The sequence below is a fragment of the Budorcas taxicolor genome, chromosome 14 (assembly GCF_023091745.1).
Source record: "Budorcas taxicolor isolate Tak-1 chromosome 14, Takin1.1, whole genome shotgun sequence".
In the NCBI taxonomy this organism is placed as follows: domain Eukaryota; kingdom Metazoa; phylum Chordata; class Mammalia; order Artiodactyla; family Bovidae; genus Budorcas; species Budorcas taxicolor.
The window spans coordinates 57,222,886-57,244,185 of record NC_068923.1 but is presented as its reverse complement, the minus strand read 5'-3'; the positions used below and the strand labels follow the sequence as shown (position 1 = coordinate 57,244,185).

The following is a 21,300-nucleotide window of genomic DNA, read 5'->3' as shown; positions in this document are numbered from 1 at the left end:
GTTTCAGCTTTAGCATCATTCCTTCCAAAGAAATCCCAGGGTTGATCTCCTTCAGAATGGACTGGTTGGATCTCCTTGCAGTCCAAGGGACTCTCAAGAGTCTTCTCCAACACCACAGTTCAAAAGCATCAATTCTTTGGTGCTCAGCCTTCTTCACAGTCCAACTCTCACATCCATACATGACTACTGGAAAAACCATAGCCTTGACTAGACGGACCTTAGTCGGCAAAGTAATGTTTCTGCTTTTTAATATGCTGTCTAGGTTGGTCATAACTTTCCTTCCAAGGAGTAAGTGTCTTTTAATTTCATGGCTGCAGTCACCATCTGCAGTGATTCTGGAGCCCCCAAGAATAAAGTCTGACACCGTTTCCACTGTTTCCCTATCTATTTCCCATGAAGGGATGGGACCGGATGCCATAATCTTCATTTTCTGAATGTTGAGCTTTAGGCCAACTTTTTCACTCTCCTCTTTCACTTTCCTCAAGAGGCTTTTTAGTTCCTCTTCACTTTCTGCCATAATTGTGGTGTCATCTGCATATCTGAGGTTATTGATATTTCTCCCGGCAATCTTGATTCCAGCTTGTGTTTCTTCCAGTCCAGCGTTTCTCATGATGTACTCTGCATATAAGTTAAATAAGCAGGGTGACAATAGACAGCCTTGACGTACTCCTTTTCCTATTTGGAACCAGTCTGTTGTTCCATGTCTAGTTCTAACTGTTGGTTCCTGACCTGCATATAGGTTTCTCAAGAGGCAGGTCAGGTGGTCTGGTATTCCCGTCTCTTGAAGAATTTTCCACAGTTTATTGTGATCCACACAGTCAAAGGCTTTGGCATAGTCAATAAAGCAGAAATACATGTTTTTCTGGAACTCTCTTGCTTTTTCCATGATCCAGCGGATGTTGGCAATTTGATCTCTGGTTCCTCTGCCTTTTCTAAAACAAGCTTGAACGTCAGGGAGTTCACGGTTCACGTATTGCTGAAGCCTGGCTTGGAGAATTTTGAGCATTACTTTACTAGCGTGTGAGATGGGTGCAATTGTGCTGTAGTTTGAGCATTCTTTGGCATTGCCTTTCTTTGGGATTGGAATGAAAACTGACCTTTCCCATCCTGTGGCCACTGCTGAGTTTTCCAAATTTGCTGGCATATTGGGTGCAGCACTTTCACAGCATCATCTTTCAGGATTTGAAACAGCTCAATTGGAATTCCATCACCTCCACTAGCTTTGTTCGTAGTGATGCTTTCTAAGGCCCACTTGACTTCACATTCCAAGATGTCTGGCTCTAGATGAGTGATCACATCATCATGATTATCTGCGTTGTGATCTTTTTTGTACAGTTCTTCCGTGTATTCTTTCCACCTCTTCTTAATATCTTCTGCTTCTGTTAGGTCCATACCATTTCTGTCCTTTATTGAGCCCATCTTTGCATGAAATGTTCCCTTGGTATCTCTAATTTTCCTGAAGAGATCTCTAGCCTTTCCCAATCTGTTGTTTTCCTCTATTTCTTTGCATTGATCACCAAAGAAGGCTTTCTTATCTCTTCCTGCTATTCTTTGGAACTCTGCATTTAGATACCTATATCTTTCCTTATCTCCTTTGCTTTCCGCCTCTCTTCTCTTCACAGCTATTTGTAAGGCCTCCCCAGACAGCCATTTTGCTTTTTTGCATTTCTTTTCCATGGGGATGGTCTTGATCCCTGTCTCCTGCACAATGTCACGAACCTCCATCCATAGTTCATCAGGCACTCTATCAGATCTAGGCCGTTAAATCTATTTCTCATTTCCACTGTATAATCATAAGGGATTTGATTTAGGTCATACCTGAATGGTCTAGCGGTTTTCCCTACTTTCTTCAATTTAAGTCTGAATTTGGTAATAAGGGCTTCATGATCTGAGCCACAGTCAGCGCCTGGTCTTGTTTTTGTTGACTGTATAGAGCTTCTCCATCTTTGGCTGCAGAGAATATAATCAGTCTGATTTCGGTGTTGACCATCTGGTGATGTCCATGTGTAGAGTCTTCTCTTGTGTTGTTGGAAGAGGGTGTTTGCTATGACCAGTGCATTTTCTTGGCAAAACTCTATTAGTCTTTGCCCTGCTTCATTCCACATTCCAAGGCCAAATTTGCCTGTTACTCCAGGTGTTTCTTGACTTCCTACTTTTGCATTCCAGTCCCCTATAATGAAAAGGACATCTCTTTTGGGTGTTCGTTCTAAAAGGTCTTGTAGGTCTTCATAATACCGTTCAACTTCAGTTTCTTCAGCATTACTGGTTGGGGCATACACTTGGATAACTGTGATATTGAATGGTTTGCCTTGGAGACGAATAGAGATCATTCTGTCGTTTTTGAGATTGCATCCAAGTACTGCATTTCAGACTCTTGTTGACCATGATGGCTACTCCATTTCTTCTGAGGGATTCCTGCCCACAGTGGTAGATATAATGGTCATCTGAGTTAAATTCACCCATTCCAGTCCATTTTAGTTCACTGATTCCTAGAATGTCGACGTTCACCCTTGCCATCTCTTGTTTGACCACTTCCAATTTGCCTTGATTCATGGACCTGACATTCCAGGTTCCTATGCAATATTGCTCTTTACAGCATCAGATCTTGCTTCTATCACCAGTCACATCCACAGCTGGGTATTGTTTTTGCTTTGGCTCCATCCCTTCGTTCTTTCTGTAGTTATTTCTCCTCTGATCTCCAGTAGCATATCGGGCGCCTAATGACCTGGGGAGTTCCTCTTTTGGTATCCTATCATATTGCCTTTTCATACTGTTCATGGGGTTCTCAAGGCAAGAATACTGAAGTGGCTTGCCATTCCCTTCTCCAGTGGACCACGTTCTGTCAGACCTCTCCACCATGACCCACCCGTCTTGGGTTGCCCCGCAGGCATGGCTTGGTTTCATTGAGTTAGACAAGGCTGTGGTCCGAGTGTGATTAGATTGACTAGTTTTCTGTGAGTATGGTTTCAGTGTGTCTGCCATCTGATGCCCTCTTGCAACACCTACCATCTTACTTGGGTTTCTCTTACCTTGGACGTGGGGGTATCTCTTCACGGCTGCTCCAGCAAAGCACAGCCGCTGCTCCTTACCTTGGATGAGGGGTATCTCCTTACCACCACCGTTCCTGACCTTCAACGACCTATTTTTTAAAAAACTTCATTTATTTTCGGCCGTGCTGAGTCTTCGTTGCTGTGTGCGGGCTTTTCCCTAGTGGCGGTGAACAGGGCTACTCTCTTTGCAGTGCAGGGGCTTCTCCTTGTGGTGGCCTCTGTGTTGCAGAGCACAGGGTCTCGGGGCATGGACTTAGTAGTTATGGCTCCTGGGCTCTAGAGAGCAGGCTCAGTGGTGGTGGCACACAGGCGTAGTTGATCCCTGGCATGTGGGATCTTCCCGGATCAGGGATCTAACCTGTGTCTCCTGCATTGGCAGGCAGATTCTTTACCACTGGATCAGCCAGGAAGCCCTTCAACAGATCTAATTTTTGTCTTCCTTTTTCTAATAAAGAAACAGAGACTTCGAGATGTTAGTAATTTACCCAAGGTCACACAGCTAGTAATGGCAGAGTGGATTTGAAGCCACATGATCTAATTCGTGAGAGTTGGAATGTGAAGAAGGCTGAGCACCAAAGAATTGATGCTTTTGAACTGTGGTGTTGGAGAAGACTCTTGAGAGTGCCTTGGACTGCAAGGAGATCCAACCAGTCCATACTGAAGGAGATCAGCCCTGGGATTTCTTTGGAAGGACTGATGCTAAAGCTGAAACTCCAGTATTTTGACCACCTCATGTGAAGAGTTGACTCATTCGAAAAGACTCTGATGCTGGGAGGGATTGGGGCAGGAGGAAAAGGGGACAACAGAGGATGAGATGGCTGGACGGCATCACTGACTCGATGGACGTTGAGTCTGAGTGAACTCCAGGAAATGGTGATGGACAGGGAGACCTGGTGTGCTGCAATTCATGGGGTCACAAAGAGTCGGACACGACTGTGCGCCTGAACTGAACTGAACTGAACTGATCTAATTCGTTCCAGAGCCTGTGCTCTTAACCATTACCTTTACTGCCTCTCCCAAAGAGGCCCAGGACACCCCCTTAGCAGATATACAGGGAGTCTGTACTCAGAGACTAAATACTATCTGTTCTTTGAGGAATAGTTGTCTCTTAGTCTATTACTTGGGGTTTGAATTTTGGCTTAACTAAAAGTAGCTAAACAACCTACTTTTAGCTTCTTCCCTTTCCATTACATGTTCCATTTTGACCTGTTTGTAAAATACAGATTGATCATCTGTCTCTCCCCCAGGTTCAAGAGGGTTCAATGACTTTCCTCTGCTTACAAAGACATGACAAACCACTCAGCCTGGCACGTGAGGCCCCATGAACTGGCCCAGGCTCTCTGTCCTCATCTCCCATCCTTCTAATAGCACTCCTAAGCAGATTACAAGGCAAGGACTTGCCTAATCCCTTGCCTGAAATGTGATTCTCCCCTCTTGAAATCCTGTTCAGTCCTCGAAGCCAGGTCAACCTGAGCGACAGATCACACAGAGCAGGGGTCACCAACCCCCAGGGCCATGGTGTGGATCCATGGCCCACTAGGAGCCGGGCCACGCACAGGAGGTGAGTGGCGAGCGCGTGATCAAACTTCATCTGTATTTACAGCCACTCCCCATCGCTTGCTTTACCGCCCGAGCTCCGCCTCCTGTCAGACCAGTGGCAGCATTAGACTCAGTCCCTCGGACAGCTAGGAGATCCAACCAGTCCATCCTAAAGGAAATCAGTCCTGAATATTCATTGGAAGGACTGATGTTGAAGCTGAAACTCCAATACTTTGGTTGCCTGATGCAAAGAATTGACTCATTTGAAAAGACCCTGATGCTGGGAAAGATTGAAGGCGGGAGGAGAAGGGGATGGCAGAGGATGAGACGGTTGGATGGCATCACTGACTCAATGGACATGAGTTTGAGTAAGCTCCAGGAGTTGGTGATGAACAGGGAGGCCTGGCATGTTGCAGTCCATGGGGTCACAAAGAGTTGGACACAACTGAGCGACTGAAGTGAACTGAACTGAAGGAGCTTGAACCCTACTGTGAATCACACATGCAAGGGGTCTACATTGCTCGCTCCTTGTGAGAACCATCCTGAAACATCCCCCACATCCCTAGGCTGTGGAAACATTGTCTTCCACGAAACTGGCCCCTGGTGCCAAAAAGGTTCAAGACCACTGCCATATACAGTCACGACGAATATTACTACTTTTAAAAAATAATTCTAAGTATTATTAACTCTTCTAATACTCAGCTAAGTTTGAGAGAAAAGAAAACTTGAAAAGCCTTTAGTAAACATACGTGTAATAAGGTTTTCTACAGTAGACTCAAGCTCAGTTGCAAACTAGGAGAGAATATTTAGTATTACTGATAATGTTTTCTCCCCCTGCCTCAACAACTCTAAATCTACCAGAGGGCCTTTGTAGCAATTTTCTCAAAGTGTTACAAATTCTACTTTGTATATCATCTCTTCGTGTTTAATTATAAGGATTTGAATTTACAGCACCAATTAATCAGTAATTAGATAGTACTGTACCAAAAGAAATTAAACAAAGATAAAAACAAAAACACAACACAGCACAAGGCCGTGTTTCATGTAGCATGATAACAATACTTCCCGAGAAATATAGGTTAACTGAATCATTAGCTAAGTATTCTTTTGATTTTTTTTTATTGTTGTTTTTAGTAACTTCCAGTACCGATGGGAAACTTAAAGGTAATCCAAATACAGAAACACCCTGATTATACTAATATTTATTCCTCTTTTTACTCATTAGAAATGTGCTTTATGAGACTCAATAATTATTTTGAAATGTCAGCTTTTGGAAATGCAAAATAAATGCATATTTTATAATGATACGTGCTCTATTGATCTTCATACTTAACACGCAAATCAGCTTTTGTGTTAATTATCATTGAGACTATAAAGCATAAATGTGCATGTTAGATGTGAAAAATCAAAAAAGCCACAGAGCAGATTGAGGAAGGAAAAATGAAGGTCCCTGAAACCAAGAGACAGAGCGAAAAACCATGACTGTGTAGCAGGTCCCTTTAGGGATGGGAGCAAGCGGCAAGGGGACCTTCTCCCTACAGAGTCATGCCATTTCCCTGTGCCTGGCTCATGGAACTCTTTTCCATGTTCTTAAACCTTTTGTTAACAAAAGGAAAAAAGAAGACTGATAGTTGGAAAGAGAAATAAGCAGCTCCAGTAATTCGGTCTTGGAAGAGATGGCAGCATGGCCTGCTCAGGCGCGCCCCCTGCTGGCATGGAGTGATCCTGACAGCTGAGCTCAGGCTGTGGAAGGAGCCCCACCATCTATTTATACCTAACAGTCTCTAGAGCAAGCTTTTCTCCTTCACCGCCCCCAAGTAACCCCTTCCCTCTGTGGCCATGACTACATGGGAAGACTGAGACATAAAACACCCACAGTTACTTTAAGATGCTTTACATTCTTTCCCTGGTGCTGTTTCAGGAGGTCTCATTTCTGGAAAAAAATAATAATAATAAGATCAACTTTACTCCCAAGTGTGAGGATCTTATAAATTGTAGATACTGTAAAATCTCTTAACAGTATGCAAAATGAGTGAGTAGTTTCTTCCCTAAGCGTATGAAATTGTCTTGAAAGTTTCTGTGCAGTGAATTTCATTGTGTGCTCTCAAGCTTGCTTTCTAGAAGTACTTTTCTCTGAACCGAGTAATTTGTCTTTTGATGGATCAATTTGCCAAGAGAGAGCATAAGGTACTTTGAGAAGAACTACAGAAGAAAATTTCAAACATTCCCATTTTTGGTACCTTAGATTGAAAGAGTAAGCTTTGCTTAGTAATTCAGCACTATGGTGAACATCACAGAGCCAAATTGGAATAATTTTGATAATTTCGTGGTGAAATTGATTGAGCAGTTCCCCAACCTGCCTTAACTGGGAACTATTTGACTTTTCTCTGAGTCAGGAATCTTTTTTCCCTTTGTTGCTTTGAAGCGATGCTCTGAAGTTTCTCTCTCGAGTTCATTGCTTTTACAAACTATACAGCATACCTGTGGATGAAAACCACCTTCGTCAAAGTGTCAATTCCTTTATCGATGTGACTTATTACTCCTCTCCTGTGCTCCTTCAACTGTTCCCTCATTTGAAACAAAATATTCATCTCTGAGGAGGCGGTACAACTCATCTGATGTCAGGGTACTAGTAATGAGCACATTTTTGCCTCTCAATGCTAACTTCATTATTGAAATGAATTTAAACAAGCCGGCTTCAGTTCACAATGATCATCATCTGATGGACCTTTATTCAGGGTTAGCTGACCAAAATTAATGAACCAGAGTAACCTCTTCTTCTCAGTGGCTCTTCACATTAACAGCATAGCAACTACCCTCTGCCCTAACCTTCTTCTCGTAGACTGTGGAAAAGCCAGCACTGGAGTTTAAACACCCCTCACTGCATTTTCTCCCACCCTCTCCATCACAGTCAATGGGTCCAGTTAATGCTCAAGCCAGACACCTGGGCACGTTCCCTTCTGCTCACCCCCCACACCCAGTGCAGCGGCCAGTGCTCTGAGGCCACTTGCTGCTGCCCCTGCCCCAGTCCACGAGACTCTTTCCCCCTGTCTGGATTCCTAGCAATTATGTCCCAACTAGCCTCCCTGCTTCTATGCTACCTTTCTTAGAACTCATTCTCCATATAGCAGTTCAGGTCATGATTTTTAAAATATCAATCATTTTACATCATTAGACCTGCTTCAAGCCTGCTGGTCACTTCCTGTTCCACCTGGAATAAAATTGAAGCACCTCCCGTAGCTGAAAGACCCCGCATGACCAGCTCAGCACCATTCTCCCCTTCTCACACCAGCGGGTCCCTCTCCAAATAGCCAGTGCTGATTCCTGATGCGTCGCCTTCACACAGCTCTCTTGGCTGCTGGGGGTCAATTTCTCCTCCTCCTCCTTCGCAATTCAGCTCAGAGGTCACCTCCTCGGAGGGCCTTCCCTGCCCCCGTTGAGTGCAGCTGTCCACGGTCCTTGTCATGTCACATTGTCTGTGCCTGACATAGCACGTGTCACTACCAGAAATTAGTCTCTCCCTTTTTGGTTGTTTGCTGATTCTGTGTTTCTCCTCACCAGCCTTGTGTGTTGTTTACCACGTATCACCCATGCCTAGAAGAGTCTAGCCCTATTCTTCACTCTGAATGAACACCTGTTAGATGAATGACCAGTGGATGAACCTGACACTTCCTAATATTATGTAAAATTTTAATCAGATTTTGTTATTAAATTAAATTTTTGACACACTGTGCAGCTTGTGGGATCTTAGTGCCCTGAACAAGGATTGAACCTATTTTGCAGTGGAAGCTCGGAGTCTTAACCACTGGAACATCAATAGTATATGATTTTGACTGAATCACTTAACCTCTGGACTTTGACTTCCTCATCTGTACAATAAAACTAACAAACATTGCATTTTCATGGGGACGATCTAAAGGGGTAAACGTGTGTGGTAACATGGCACGGAGATGCAGAATGAACAGTTAACCATGCCCCTTCCTGTTCTCCAGGAAATCTTCGGAGGAGCTGGACATGGACAAGGTGACAGCAGCCATGGTACTCACCAGCTTGTCCACCAGCCCCTTGGTTCGGAGCCCTCCTGTGCGGCAGAACGGTAAGCCTGGGGCGCGGCCCAGGGAAGGGTCCTCCCACATCAGGAGCAGAACTTCTCTTTGAGGAAGCTCTATTCTTTCTCTCTTTTCTCTTCCCCTTTTTTCCTTTTTTTCCAGTTGTTTTTTAATTACACAACACATGAACACACTCGTATTTTAAAATTCAGCCATGTGGTGCACAGTCCCTCCCCAAAGGCAGTCACTCTCAGCAGTTTGGAACACATCCTTCCAGACTCTGGTCTGTGCACTTATGTGCAGACTCATTCCTAACACACACAATGGACCCTCACCCACTAGTGGGAAGGGAGGGGAAATGTGGAAGAAGTGGACCCCAGAGCTACCAGCCTCCTTCCTCCTCATCGTCCCAAAGACCCCACTGCATCTCATTCCTGCATCCACCCATTGAGTGCAGATTTACTGACCTCCACCACCTTTCCAACTTATCTTTAAGAACTTGTGTTCCATACCCAGGTAGATGGAGATTGGTCTCATGAAGTTAATTCCCCAGCCTTTTTTTTTTTTCTTTTCCTGTTTGGTTAGAGGGATAGTTGGACCAAAGAACTCTAAAGATTAAATATTTTGAAAAAGCATTATCCCAGGCTCCTTAATCCGTTCTTTTATTCCGTATATATTTATTAGGTACCCTAACAGATGCAGCCTGGCGTGCTGCAGTTCATGGGATTGCAAAAAGTCAGACATGACTTAGCAACTGAACAACAGCCATAATAGATGGTTTGACTATATCACTGAAACAGTGTCCATACTCCTAGGTAATGTACAGTCTTTTGTGGGGAAAAAACTATCACAGCTGTACTAATAGCTAGCATTTATTGAGTACTTAGTATGTACCATAGACTAGGTTTACTTTATCTCATGTAATTCTCACAATTCTATGAGATGTTATCACTATTTTACAGATGAGTAAACTGAGGCACCTGAGGATTAGCTGACTTTAAACAGAGCTGAACTTCTTTCCATATCATTCTGATTCCATATCTCCTGTCTCAGTCATGATATAATATTGACTCATATAATTCAAGATGATAAATCAGTAGGGCAGTAGGAGATGAAGCTGGAGAGCCTGGCAGGAAATCAAGGAGTCATATCTGTCTGGTTATGAGTTTGGACATTCTTCTAAGGCTATAGGAAAGCTATGAGATGATTGAAACATTGGAAATTTATAATTGGGTATACAAGACAAAAACAAAAAGTAAACAACGACAACAAAAAAACCACGTGTGTCCTGAACCTTGGTGGTCACGGTGGGGATGCATATAGGGCATAACTGAGAAAGATGAAGAAGGCAGAATCAACAAGACTTGGTGATAGAGAAGATAAAGGAGAAGGAGTGACGAGGGTGACTTCTGGGAAGTCCATTCCCAGTGGATGAGCAAAGGCAGAGGAAGAGGTCTACTGGTGAATGTTAGGAGCAAGAGGTGGGGTAGCCGAAGATGAGAGATCCATCTTGAAACACGTTTCGTAGGGAGTACCTGGGGATCACCAGAGAACAGGATCTGATGGGGTTCTGGGTCAGCCTGGAAGAGACGGCTGATGAAGAACTGGAAGGCGACATTTTGAAGCCATGGATGTAGATGGGCTGACCCCAAGAGAGCTGTGGAAAAGTAGAGGATAACGAGAAGGTGGCTAGGTGAAAAGTGGTGAGCTGCCTCATTATGTAAGGAAAAGGACCCAGGAAGGGAGAGGGGTAACTGGAGAAACACAGGGAAGCAGGAAAGTGCGACTTCATAGAAGTCAAGGGAAAAGCTTGTTTCAAGGAGCAACATCTGATGCTTCAGAAGGTCAAGGCGAAAAGGACTCAATTCTGCATCAAGAAGAATGTCATGGCTTTGAAAAGAGCATTTACAGTGGACGACCCGTGGAGCGGAAGCCACATTGCAGATCAGTGAAATGTAGTATTCTGAGGCTGCCAGGTGGAACTTACCAGCCAGGGAAAACCTCCTCTCAAAAGACAGCCTAGTCACTGATGAACTAGGGTTCCCCCATAATCTGGTTATAAGCAGAAGGTGTTAAAATAAATTTGTGGAACATCCATCAAGTCCTCACCCAAACTTAATGCAATCTATTTGGGAGTGGGAAGAATGATCAAGATGCTGGGAATTAAGATCAATACCAGAAATCACGATGCCTACTGCCTTGATTCCCCACAAGCTGGGGTGATGTCACTTCACATAGAGTAGCCACCGTGCTCCTGAGATGAGCCTGATCTTTCCTGCTAGCCTTCTCAGCTTGGCAAAGCTGCAAAAGAAAGATGATAGGAAAAGTAAGGCTGAAGTCATCCCCAAAACCTATTCTAGGAAAAAAGAATTGCAGAATTTCATGGAATCCTCAGGGGAAAACAATAATTTTGATGTACTCATTCTTTTTACCATTGGAATTTTAAAACTGAGAACATTTTTATATTCCTTTGTATTGAAATGTTAGGCTCAAAATAAACCTTTTGCATCTTCAGTACAAACTTTTCTTAGCATAGTTATAAAGAGAGTGTTCATTATGACTTAAAAAAAATAATTACCCAGATAGTAATCCCAAATTTCTGATGTCCCTCATTTATTCTGCAAAAGGAAGCAAATTCTTAAAAAGGGAAAGCAATTTATGATAATGAAAGCTATTTTTTAGAAATAAAGATTATCTCCACAATTATTGCATATCAGTGAATTTTTGGAAACTGTTGTGATCCTCTACTGTGCTAGGATCAAGGTGGCAAGAATAGACAGAAGAACTGTACAAAAAAAGATCTTCAAGACCAAGATAATCACGATGGTGTGATCACTCACCTACAGCCGAACATCCTGGAATGTGAAGTCAAGTGGGCCTTAGAAAGCATCACTACGAACAAAGCTAGTGGAGGTGATGAATTCCAGTTGAGCTATTTCAAATCCTGAAAGATGATGCTGTGAAAGTGCTGCACCCAATATGCCAGCAAATTTGGAAAACTCAGCAGTAGCCACAGGACTGGAAAAGGTCAGTTTTCATTCCAATCCCAAAGAAAAGCAATGCCAAAGAATGCTCAAACTACCGCACAATTGCACTCATCTCACATGCTAGTAAAGTAATGCTCAAATTTCTCCAAGCCAGGCTTCAGCAATACATGAACTGTGAACTTCCAGATGTTCAAGCCGGTTTTAGAAAAGGCAGAGGAACCAGAGATCAAATTGCCAACATCCACTGGATCATGGAAAATGCAAGAGAGTTCCAGAAAAACATCTATTTCTGCTTTATTGACTATGCCAAAGCCTTTGACTGTATGAATCACAATAAACTGTGGAAAATTCTGAAAGAGATGGGAATACTAGACCACCTGACCTGCCTCTTGAGAAACCTATATGCAGGTCAGGAAGCAACAGTTAGAACTGGACATGAAACAACAGACTGGTTCCAAATAGGAAAAGGAGTACGTCAAGGCTGTATGTTGTCACTCTGCTTATTTAACTTCTATGCAGAGTACATCATGAGAAACGCTGGACTGGAAGAAGCACAAGCTGGAATCAAGATTGCCAGGAGAAATATCAATCACCTCAGATATGCAGATGACACCACCCTTATGGCAGAAAGTGAAGAGGAGCTAAAAAGCCTCTTGATGAAAGTGAAAGAGGAGAGTGAAAAAGTTGGCTTAAAGCTCAATATTCAGAAAATGAAGATCATGGCATCCGGTCCCATCACTTCATGGGAAATAGATGGGGAAACAGTGGAAACAGTGTCAGACTTTATTTTGGGGGGCTCCAGAATCACTGCAGATGGTGACTGCAGCCATGAAATTAAAAGACGCTTACTCCTTGGAAGGAAAATTATGACCAACCTAGATAGCATATTGAAAAGCAGAGACATTACTTTGCCGACTAAGGTCCGTCTAGTCAAGGCTATGATTTTTCCAGTAGTCATGTATGGATGTGAGAGTTGGACTGTGAAGAAAGCTGAGCGCAGAAGAATTGATGCTTTTGAACTGTGGTGTTGGAGAAGACTCTTGAGAGTCCCTTGGACTGCAAGGAGATCCAACCAGTCCATTCTGAAGGAGATCAGCCCTGGGATTTCTTTGGAAGGAATGATGCTGAAGCTGAAAGTCCAATACTTTGGCCACCTCATGTGAAGAGTTGACTCATTGGAAAAGACTCTGATGCTGGGAGAGATTGGGGGCAGGAGGAAAAGGGGACGACAGAGGATGAGATGGCTGGATGGCATCACTGACTTGATGGACGTGAGTCTGAATGAACTCCGGGAGTTGGTGATGGACAGGGAGGCCTGGCGTGCTGCGATTCATGGGGTCACAAAGAGTCGGACAAGACTGAGCAACTGAACTGAACTGAACTGTGCTAGGAAAGGATCATTTTGTTAGGATGTGGGTCCAAAATGAAGGAGATTCCAGCAAGATGCCTGTCTGAATTTTCAGCAAAAGCTTCTTTAAGATAAGAAGACACTGCTCTCTAAAAAACACTAGGAATTGGTTCTGACTTTTTTTCTGAGAGATTTATTTCTGTATTCCATTGTCCTTCTGATTAAATAGTGTTTCTAAAGGAAATGCCATTCACAGGGAAACAAATAAATTAACTTCTGGCACTGGCAGGAAACAGTGTGTAACCACACTGTAACAATAGTTGGCTTCAAAATTATTTCAGTTCCTCATCAGTTCACTTCAGTTGATCAGTCATGTCTGACTCTTTGCCACTCCATGGACTGGGAGCCCCCCAAGCCTGGCAGCACGCCAGGCTTTCCTGTCCATCAGCAACTTCCAGAGCTTGCTCAAACTCATGTCCATTGAGTCGGTGATGCCATCCAACCATCTCATCGTCTGTTGTCCCCTTCTCCTCCTGCCAGTTCCCCCTACTTACCATAATTACAGATCTTGCTCCATGAACTTGTTTTATTATACAAGTGTGTGCTTCAATATATTTATAAGCCTCCTGGGCCTGCCGAGTGAGTTTGTCCACCAGGTAACATTACCTAAGGCCTTATACTAGACTCAGCTTGAAGTCTTGTATTGAAAAGAGCTTTCTTATTTAGTAGAGGCAACTCCAGTTCAGGGAGTATCTCAGTCTCTGTGTAGACCACAGGGAGTGAGATGCTGGTTTGGTTTTGTTAATGCTATCAAGGTGTGAGCTTGCATAACAGACCATGTAATTCTGATAGAGCTTGGCTTAAATGAGATGGTTAACTTACTTCTGCTATTCAACTTAAAACTTCATTCATCTAACTGAACTTTTTCCTTGACAAAGTTGAGGAATATGCTGGAAACCTATAATTAGGTAAAGATAGTCAAGAAATTTTTTGATGAATGGTAGTATGTTGTTTTTTATGAATGCTAGTATGTCTTCAGTTCATTACTAATTACACAGATGTTAATAGCATTTCTTTAATGAGGCATTTTGGGATTTTTTTCCTTCTTGTAGTTAGGATATAGTTTTAATATATTCAAAATGCACATTAATATGGAGGAGAAATTATCCAAAAGAAAGTCAAATTTATACAAATGCTAATTAAGATTGGGCATTTTGAAAAATAAATCAAATCTTCAGTGATTAAGAGAGCCCCTGAAGACATTCCAACTGGGCAAAAATTTCTCTATATTAGCAAGCATTTCATCATGTTTTCTCCCATAAGTGGAAAGGTAAAATTCAACACCAGTCGTATCAGTAATTATTACCAATAAGTTCTTTTCTGATCTCAGCTTTGCCTAAAAAAAAGAAAAATGCTCATACCTGGGGTCTGCATGTACTGAAGGAGAAGGAAGGCCAACTGGTAGGCCAGCGTTTGAGACCCTGGCCCATCCTCGTTATGTACTAATCATGGCAAGTCAGTTAATTTCCTGGTGCCTCAGGGACCTCATCTGTAAAATGGGCATAGTAATCCTTACTCTGAAAGACAGATATTATGAGAATGCATCAGATTGTGTGAATAAGCTTTGTAAGATGTAAGTGAAATGAAAGTGAAAGTTGCTCAGTTGTGTCCACTTTTTTCAATCACATGGACTATAGCCCACTAGGCTCCTCTGTCCATGGAATTCTCCAGGTCAGAATACTGGAGTGGATAGCCAATCCCTTCTCTAGGGGATCTTCCCAACCCAGGAATCTAACTGGGGTCACCTGCATTGCAGGCAGATTCTTCACCAGCTGAGCTACCAGGAAGCCCTTGTAAGATGTAAAACATACACCAAATGTAAGGCACAATTATTTGTTATAATAAGCTGGATGGCAAATGACTTCAGGTAATCAGAAATTCTCTCTCTTAGGTTCTTAAATCTTACATCGACTCTATAAATGTATTCCAAAGATCACAGCCCTGTAAGAAATTCCTTTTAAAATGTTAAAATGTGGGGATGGGGTTTGGAGAAATGCCGCAAATCATTACTCCCTTAGTAACATAGTCCATAAACACCTAAACTTCCTAAACTTAGTGAACCATAACATCTTTTTTTTCCTCCTTGTTTTCATGTATTCTCCACTATCATCCTAAAGAACTAGTTTTGCATAAAGCAACATCCATCAGAAAACTCTTAGAAAAGGCCTGTCCTGAGCGGGGCATAGCAACCCACTTTAGTATTCTTGCCGAGAGAATCCCATGGACAGAGGAGCATGGTGGGCTACAGTCCACAGGACAGAAGCGACTTATCGCGCACGCATATATGGCTAAAACAGATGTTTATAAACAAACTATCATGCAACTTTTTTGAAAGTATAAATAGAGTACAACGTACATACTGAGCTGTTGCAAATTACCAAGTTGGCTACAGGTGCTTTCACCAGCAGGGAATCTCGGCCCTCACTGCCCCTCTGACCCCGGCCTGGGTGCCCTGGGAGCCCGGGACTGGGCGCTGACGCTGTGCTTGTGTGCTCCGACAGAGGGCCTGAGCGGATCCTGGAAGGAGGGGGGCGGCGTGCCTTCCAGCACCAGCAGCAGCGGCTACTGGAGCTGGAGTGCCCCCAGCGACCAGTCCAACCCGTCCACGCCGTCCCCGCCGCTGTCCGCCGACAGCTTCAAGCCCTTCCGCAGCCCTGCGCCCCCAGACGATGGCATCGACGAGGCGGAGGCCGGCAACCTGCTCTTTGATGAGCCCATCCCCAGGAAACGAAAGGTTGGTTTCAGGTTTCATTTGGGGGGAACCGGCTTCCTAGGGTGGTGATTTGGGCACTTCTCCAACCAACGCCCCTTCTGATAGACAGAAACAGCCCGTGTTCGCCTCTAATATCCTTTGAAGTCTTCAAATAAATTAAGGGTCACGATTAAAGACAAATAGAAATGATTAAAGTATTACTATATTTCTTCCAAGTACGCATCCCCACCCTACTCCCAATCTCACCCAGTCCTGTCCTCTGGTTGTAAATCGCTGCACTGGTAACACCAGGTAACCTAGGAAAGAATCTGCCTGCAATGCAAGAGACTGGGGTTCGATCCCTGGGTGGGGAAGATCCCCTGGAGAAGGATGTGCAACCCACTCCAGTATTCTCGGAGAAGGAAATGGCAACCCACTGCAGTACTCTTGCCTGGAGAATCCCATGGACAGAGGAGACTGGCAGGCTGTACATAGTCCATGGGGTCGCAGACTTGGATAGGACTGAGCAATTAACGCTTTCACAACACTTCCACCTGGGACTTTACCAGTATTTGGAAGTCAAAAAATCGGACTTCAGGCTTAGTTTGGTTAACTCACTCTCTTCGTGGGAATTAACTTTTTTATCTGTAAAATAAAATTATGTTTTTCTCTTTTCTGCTTCACAGACTCTTAAAGGGTTGTGGGAAAGAAGATTTTCTGACTTATGTTTATAAAACTAGATGTGAAATATACATGAAAGCTAAAATGTAAACATACGTAGTATTTACATGCCCCAAATTATGTATTTATTAAATTAGAAGTGAAAAAATAGATCTAGCTGATTTAATAAATTAATTTGACTGCACTTGTATTTAATCCTCACAGCAATCCTGTATGGTTTGTTTTCCCATCTTGATAGGAGATTGAGGACCAGGGAAGTTATACATTTAACCCCTGCCGTGCAGGTTAGAAGGCTTCCCAGGTGGCACTAGTGGTAAAGTGAAAGTGAACTCGCTCAGTCGTGTCCAACTCTTTGTGACCCCATGGACGGTAGCCTACCAGGCTCCATCCATGGGATTTTCCAGGCAAGAATACTGGAGTGGGCTGCAATTTCCTTCTCCAGGGGATCTTCCCAACCCAGGGATCGAACACTGGTCTCCTGCATTGCAGACAGACGCTTTACCGTCTGAGCCACCAGGGAAGAACCCACCAATGCAAGAGACCTAAGAGAGGTGGGGTGGATCCCTGGGTCCCGAAGATCCCCTGGAGAAGGAAATGGCAATACACTCCAACATTCTCGCCTGGAGAATGCCATGGACAAAGGAGCCAGCTACAGTCCACAGGGTTGCACAGAGTCGAAAACGACTGAAGCAGCTTAACACACACACATGCAGGTTAGAAAGGGCCAGCGCTGCCTTTCAAACCCAGGTCTGCCTAACCTAAAGCTCATATTCTTTTCATTCTCTTCAGATACATATAAGTGATTATGTTCACTCACAATTTTAAAAAGCATTTCTGTTTCATAGAATAAATAAATACTACTGCAATATCTGGAAAAAGTTGTAACATTATTTTTAAATCTCCATGTAAATAGACTTTAAAAATATATTTTAGTTTTTTAGTTTGCAATTGGTAGCTTCATTATTAATGACTACTCACAAACAAAAATCCTAAGAAAACCCTGTGGACTGCAGTGCAACCTATTTTCCCAGTTCATTTCAAAGAGAAAAACAAAGAGATGGCACTGACCCGTCCGTCCCTGCATCTCTCTTAGCATCAGGCAGCGTGTGTAATGGTGCTGGTGGTACACACACTCTGTCTGCCCAGAGAACAAACAGGGCATTGATGTCATCTCTGGTCCTTCCCAAAGGCTTGGGCATGAAGAGTTGCTGTTTCACATACCAGTCGATCGGGCAGGGTCCTGGAGCTGTCCAGGCATCCCGTGAGTCCCCAGAGACCCTGGGTTTTGACTCCTTGGGGAGTGAGGCTGCACTTGCACCTGTGAGAACTCATAGGCAGGACAGCTGTGAAGACCTGGAGTCTGTCCTGTTGCTTCCGGCTGCACAGACTTTCTCTCTGGGGCCTTCAGAGTGTGTGGTCTTGGCCTGTGGCAAAGACAGCATAGGGAGCTCCCCGGTGCTTGTAAGGTGCTGCTCTGGAAGGCTCATCACAGCTTTTCCTTTCCAACATAGCCACGAGACAAAATTCATACTCTTGCATTGCAGTTCAGTTGCCTTGGTCAGACTTGTATGTAAAGCCTTTAGGCTTCAACTCAATTAGGAGATAGTCAAGTCACCAAATGAAAAGAAAAAAAAAATCATTACAAACTGGCATTTATTTGAATGGCACAGACCCACTCTTCAGGAGTCTGGGAACCATGTTCCTCCCCCTTTCTTTGTGACTTCTCCCTCCATTCAGACTCTGGATTTCCCCAGGATGATACCAAAAGGATGAAGCTTGTAGTCCCTAATTTTTTTTTTTTTTTTTTTTGGTGTGGGATGATAGGTCCCTGACCAGGAATTGAACCTGCACCCCCTGCACTGGGAGCACGAAGTCTTAACCACTGGACCCCCAGAGAAGTCCCGAGTAGTCCTTGTTTTTAATGCATGGATTGTACATAGACCAAGTCATTGCCTTTTGAACTTAAAGTTATTTTGAATAGTGGGAATAACAAGAAAGTAGGATGGTTGCAATTCACGATTCATTTTTTTAGTGTATCAAGTGAACCAATATTTATTGAGCACCCAACAGGCACAACAATCAATGCTCTGAGATTAAAGTACAGCCCCTTCCTTCAAGGTCGAAGGTTAGGCAGGTGGACACTGATGTATAAAAAGGCAATAACAATTATGAGCGATGGATGCTGTGCTCACAATGTGGTTCCCAGGTGGTATTAGTGGTAAAGAACCCGCCTACCAATGCAAACAGACATTAAGAGTTGCAGGTTCAATCTCTGCATCCGGAAGATCCCAGGAGGAGGAAATAGCAACCCACTCCAGTATTCTTGCTTGGAGAATCCCATGGACAGAGGACCCTGGCAGGCTACAGTCCATGGGGTCTCAAGGAGTTGGGCATAACTGAAGCAACTTACTATGCACATAATGTGGTAGAAACACAGTAGCTGAAATGCTGCTATTTTGGTTTTTAAAATCATATTTCAAACGATTTCCAAGAGTTAACTGCCTAATCCATAGACAATATGTTTTAGTTGGGGGATAGTTTCTGAATTCATTTTATTTTCCTCTTCATTCCCTGAGGTTCATAATATCTATTTGAGACCATGGACTTGTATTGGGCATATGTCCTGTGGGGATTGTTTGAGAAACTTCTAGATCAATATTTTCCAAACTGCATGTCTCAATCCACTGGTGGGTTGTGAATCTTTTTAATGACTGTGAACAGCACATCTTTAAGGACCAGGACAGAATAGGGTTCAATGGACATAATCAGAATGAGTACTGTTCCTTGATGCTTTGGTTTCAGTTGCAGACCTATGTGCCTACTGTACAAACTGTGTCTCTTACTGTGGCTGATGGTCAAAAAAGTTTGGAAGCCCCTGTTCCTTAGTATAAAGAGAGAACATGGTAAGTGGTAACTGGAGGTTTCCTGATTAGAAATCGAAAGAGCCGTATTCTAGACTCAACTTGGCTAGCCTGAGAACTTCAGGAAGACACTTCATCTCTCTGATCATCAACTTCTTTGTCCATTAAACAGGCAAACAGATATTATCAAACCTCTCTCAGGACGATCATGAAGACTAAGTATGACCAACCATAAGTATAGAAAGGGGCTTATAAGCCCTAAAACTGGAATATAGCAACTTTGTAATAGACCTGTTTTAGGACCCTGAAACAAAGCAGGAAGAGGCATACCCTATACTAATCATGAAGCAATGACCCTGGTCTTCCTCCTTATGGAAAGTTATTTGGAAGTTATCTTAACACTTTTCCCCACTCTCACCTCTTACATGATCCCTGTTCCACTTATGTAAAGAGGAAGAGAGATTCATTGCCTAGATAAGGCATTATCACTGCCTACTGTCAGTGGTGAGCAAGACACAATTGTTGATATTATCAAGTTTATACATACATATATAAATAACTATATTTGTGTACTTTGTTACAGTTTACAAAATGCTTTTAAATGCAGCATGTCATTTAATCATCACGAACATCTTTGGCCTAGTCATATCCCCATTGTGCAGAAGAGGCTCACTGAGGTTATGTGAATTGCCCAAAATCCTGTAGCTTATAATCTTAGAAATAAGATCAGCTTAGTCCATGGGGTCGCACGGAGTCGTACACGACTGAAGCAACTTAGCAGCAGCAGCAGCTAAAAGAGCAAAGATAAAACTCTTGAGCTTATTTCAAAGAATCCACATTTCCCTCTGCACCCAGAAGAAAATAACATAGAAAGAAAACAGTCAGACCCAGCTACAGCCAGCACAACGTGGCAGAGTGGGAGTAGGGTGCAGAGGGTTACAAAGAACTCGAAGACAGAGAGAGGAATTCCAGGCTGTCTCCTGAGGCCTGGGTCCCCAGCCTCCAGGGTCTAATAATGCCTGATGAACTGAGGTGGTGCTGATGTAATAATAATGGAAATAAAGTACACGATAAACCATCCCCCTTCTGCAAAACCAGTGCCTCATGCCAAAAAGATTGTGGACCACTGTGCTGGGGTGGAGTTGGGGCGGGAGGGCAGGGGCAGCTTCCTGCAGGAAGGGCACATGGCCCTTTAGCCAAGGTAGGTGGGAATGTGAGGAGGGGAAATGAAAGGCTTCTTTCTCCTGGCTCAGGAAATCAGCCAGCCAACTGCCTCAAGCCCCATTCTAGCAGAACTTTTCCTCTGGAATTTCAGACTGACTGTACTCAGATGTTGAGAAAAGCCTAGTAGTATGAACAGGGACTCGGGGAGTACCGGGAAGGTGCAGTTCCTATCCTGACCACAAGGTGATGCAATGGCCCTAAATACAGCTGCTCCAGGCGTCTGGGAGAAAACAGTTCTATGGAAGGCCAAGAGTTAACATTCAATTCCTGAAAACCTCTAGAAAATCAAGAAGGGCTCATAACTAATTAATACTGTTCTTTTTTTCCACGTCAGATTCCTACTTCAGTCAAATTTGGGATTTGTCCTTTCCCAAACAGGATAAAACCGTTCGGGCTCTGGAATTAGCACCCCAGCATCAAGTACTAGTCGCTCAGTCATGTTCGAGTCTTTGCAACCACATAGATGCATAGGAATTCAGGCTCCTCTGTCCATGGAATTCTCTAGACAAGAATACTGCAGTGGGTAGCCATTCCCTTCTCCAGGGGATCTTCCCTACCCAGGGATCGAACCCAGGTCTCCTGCATTGAGACAGACTCTTTACCATCTGAGCCACCAGGGAAGCCCACAGTACTCATGTGAGCGTAGCCCACAGTACTCAGGTGAGTGTAGCCCACAGTACTCAGGTGAGCGTAGCCCACAGTACTCAGCATAGCCCACAGTACTCAGGTGAGCGTAGTCCACAGTACTCAGATGAGCGTAGCCCACAGTACTCATGTGAGCGTAGCAAATAACTTGACCTCTTTAAGGC

General features: G+C 43.7%; 1 protein-coding gene across 1 annotated transcript in view; it reads left to right on the top strand.

Moving 5' to 3' along the window:
* ZNF704 (zinc finger protein 704) overlaps positions 1–21,300 on the top strand; it is a 245,620-nt gene that overhangs the window by 187,980 nt on the left and 36,340 nt on the right. The window contains exons 3-4 of the mRNA XM_052651684.1: positions 8,582–8,685; positions 15,535–15,767. Coding sequence (XP_052507644.1) covers positions 8,582–8,685; positions 15,535–15,767 — 337 coding nt within the window. The remainder of the gene's footprint in view (positions 1–8,581; positions 8,686–15,534; positions 15,768–21,300) is intronic.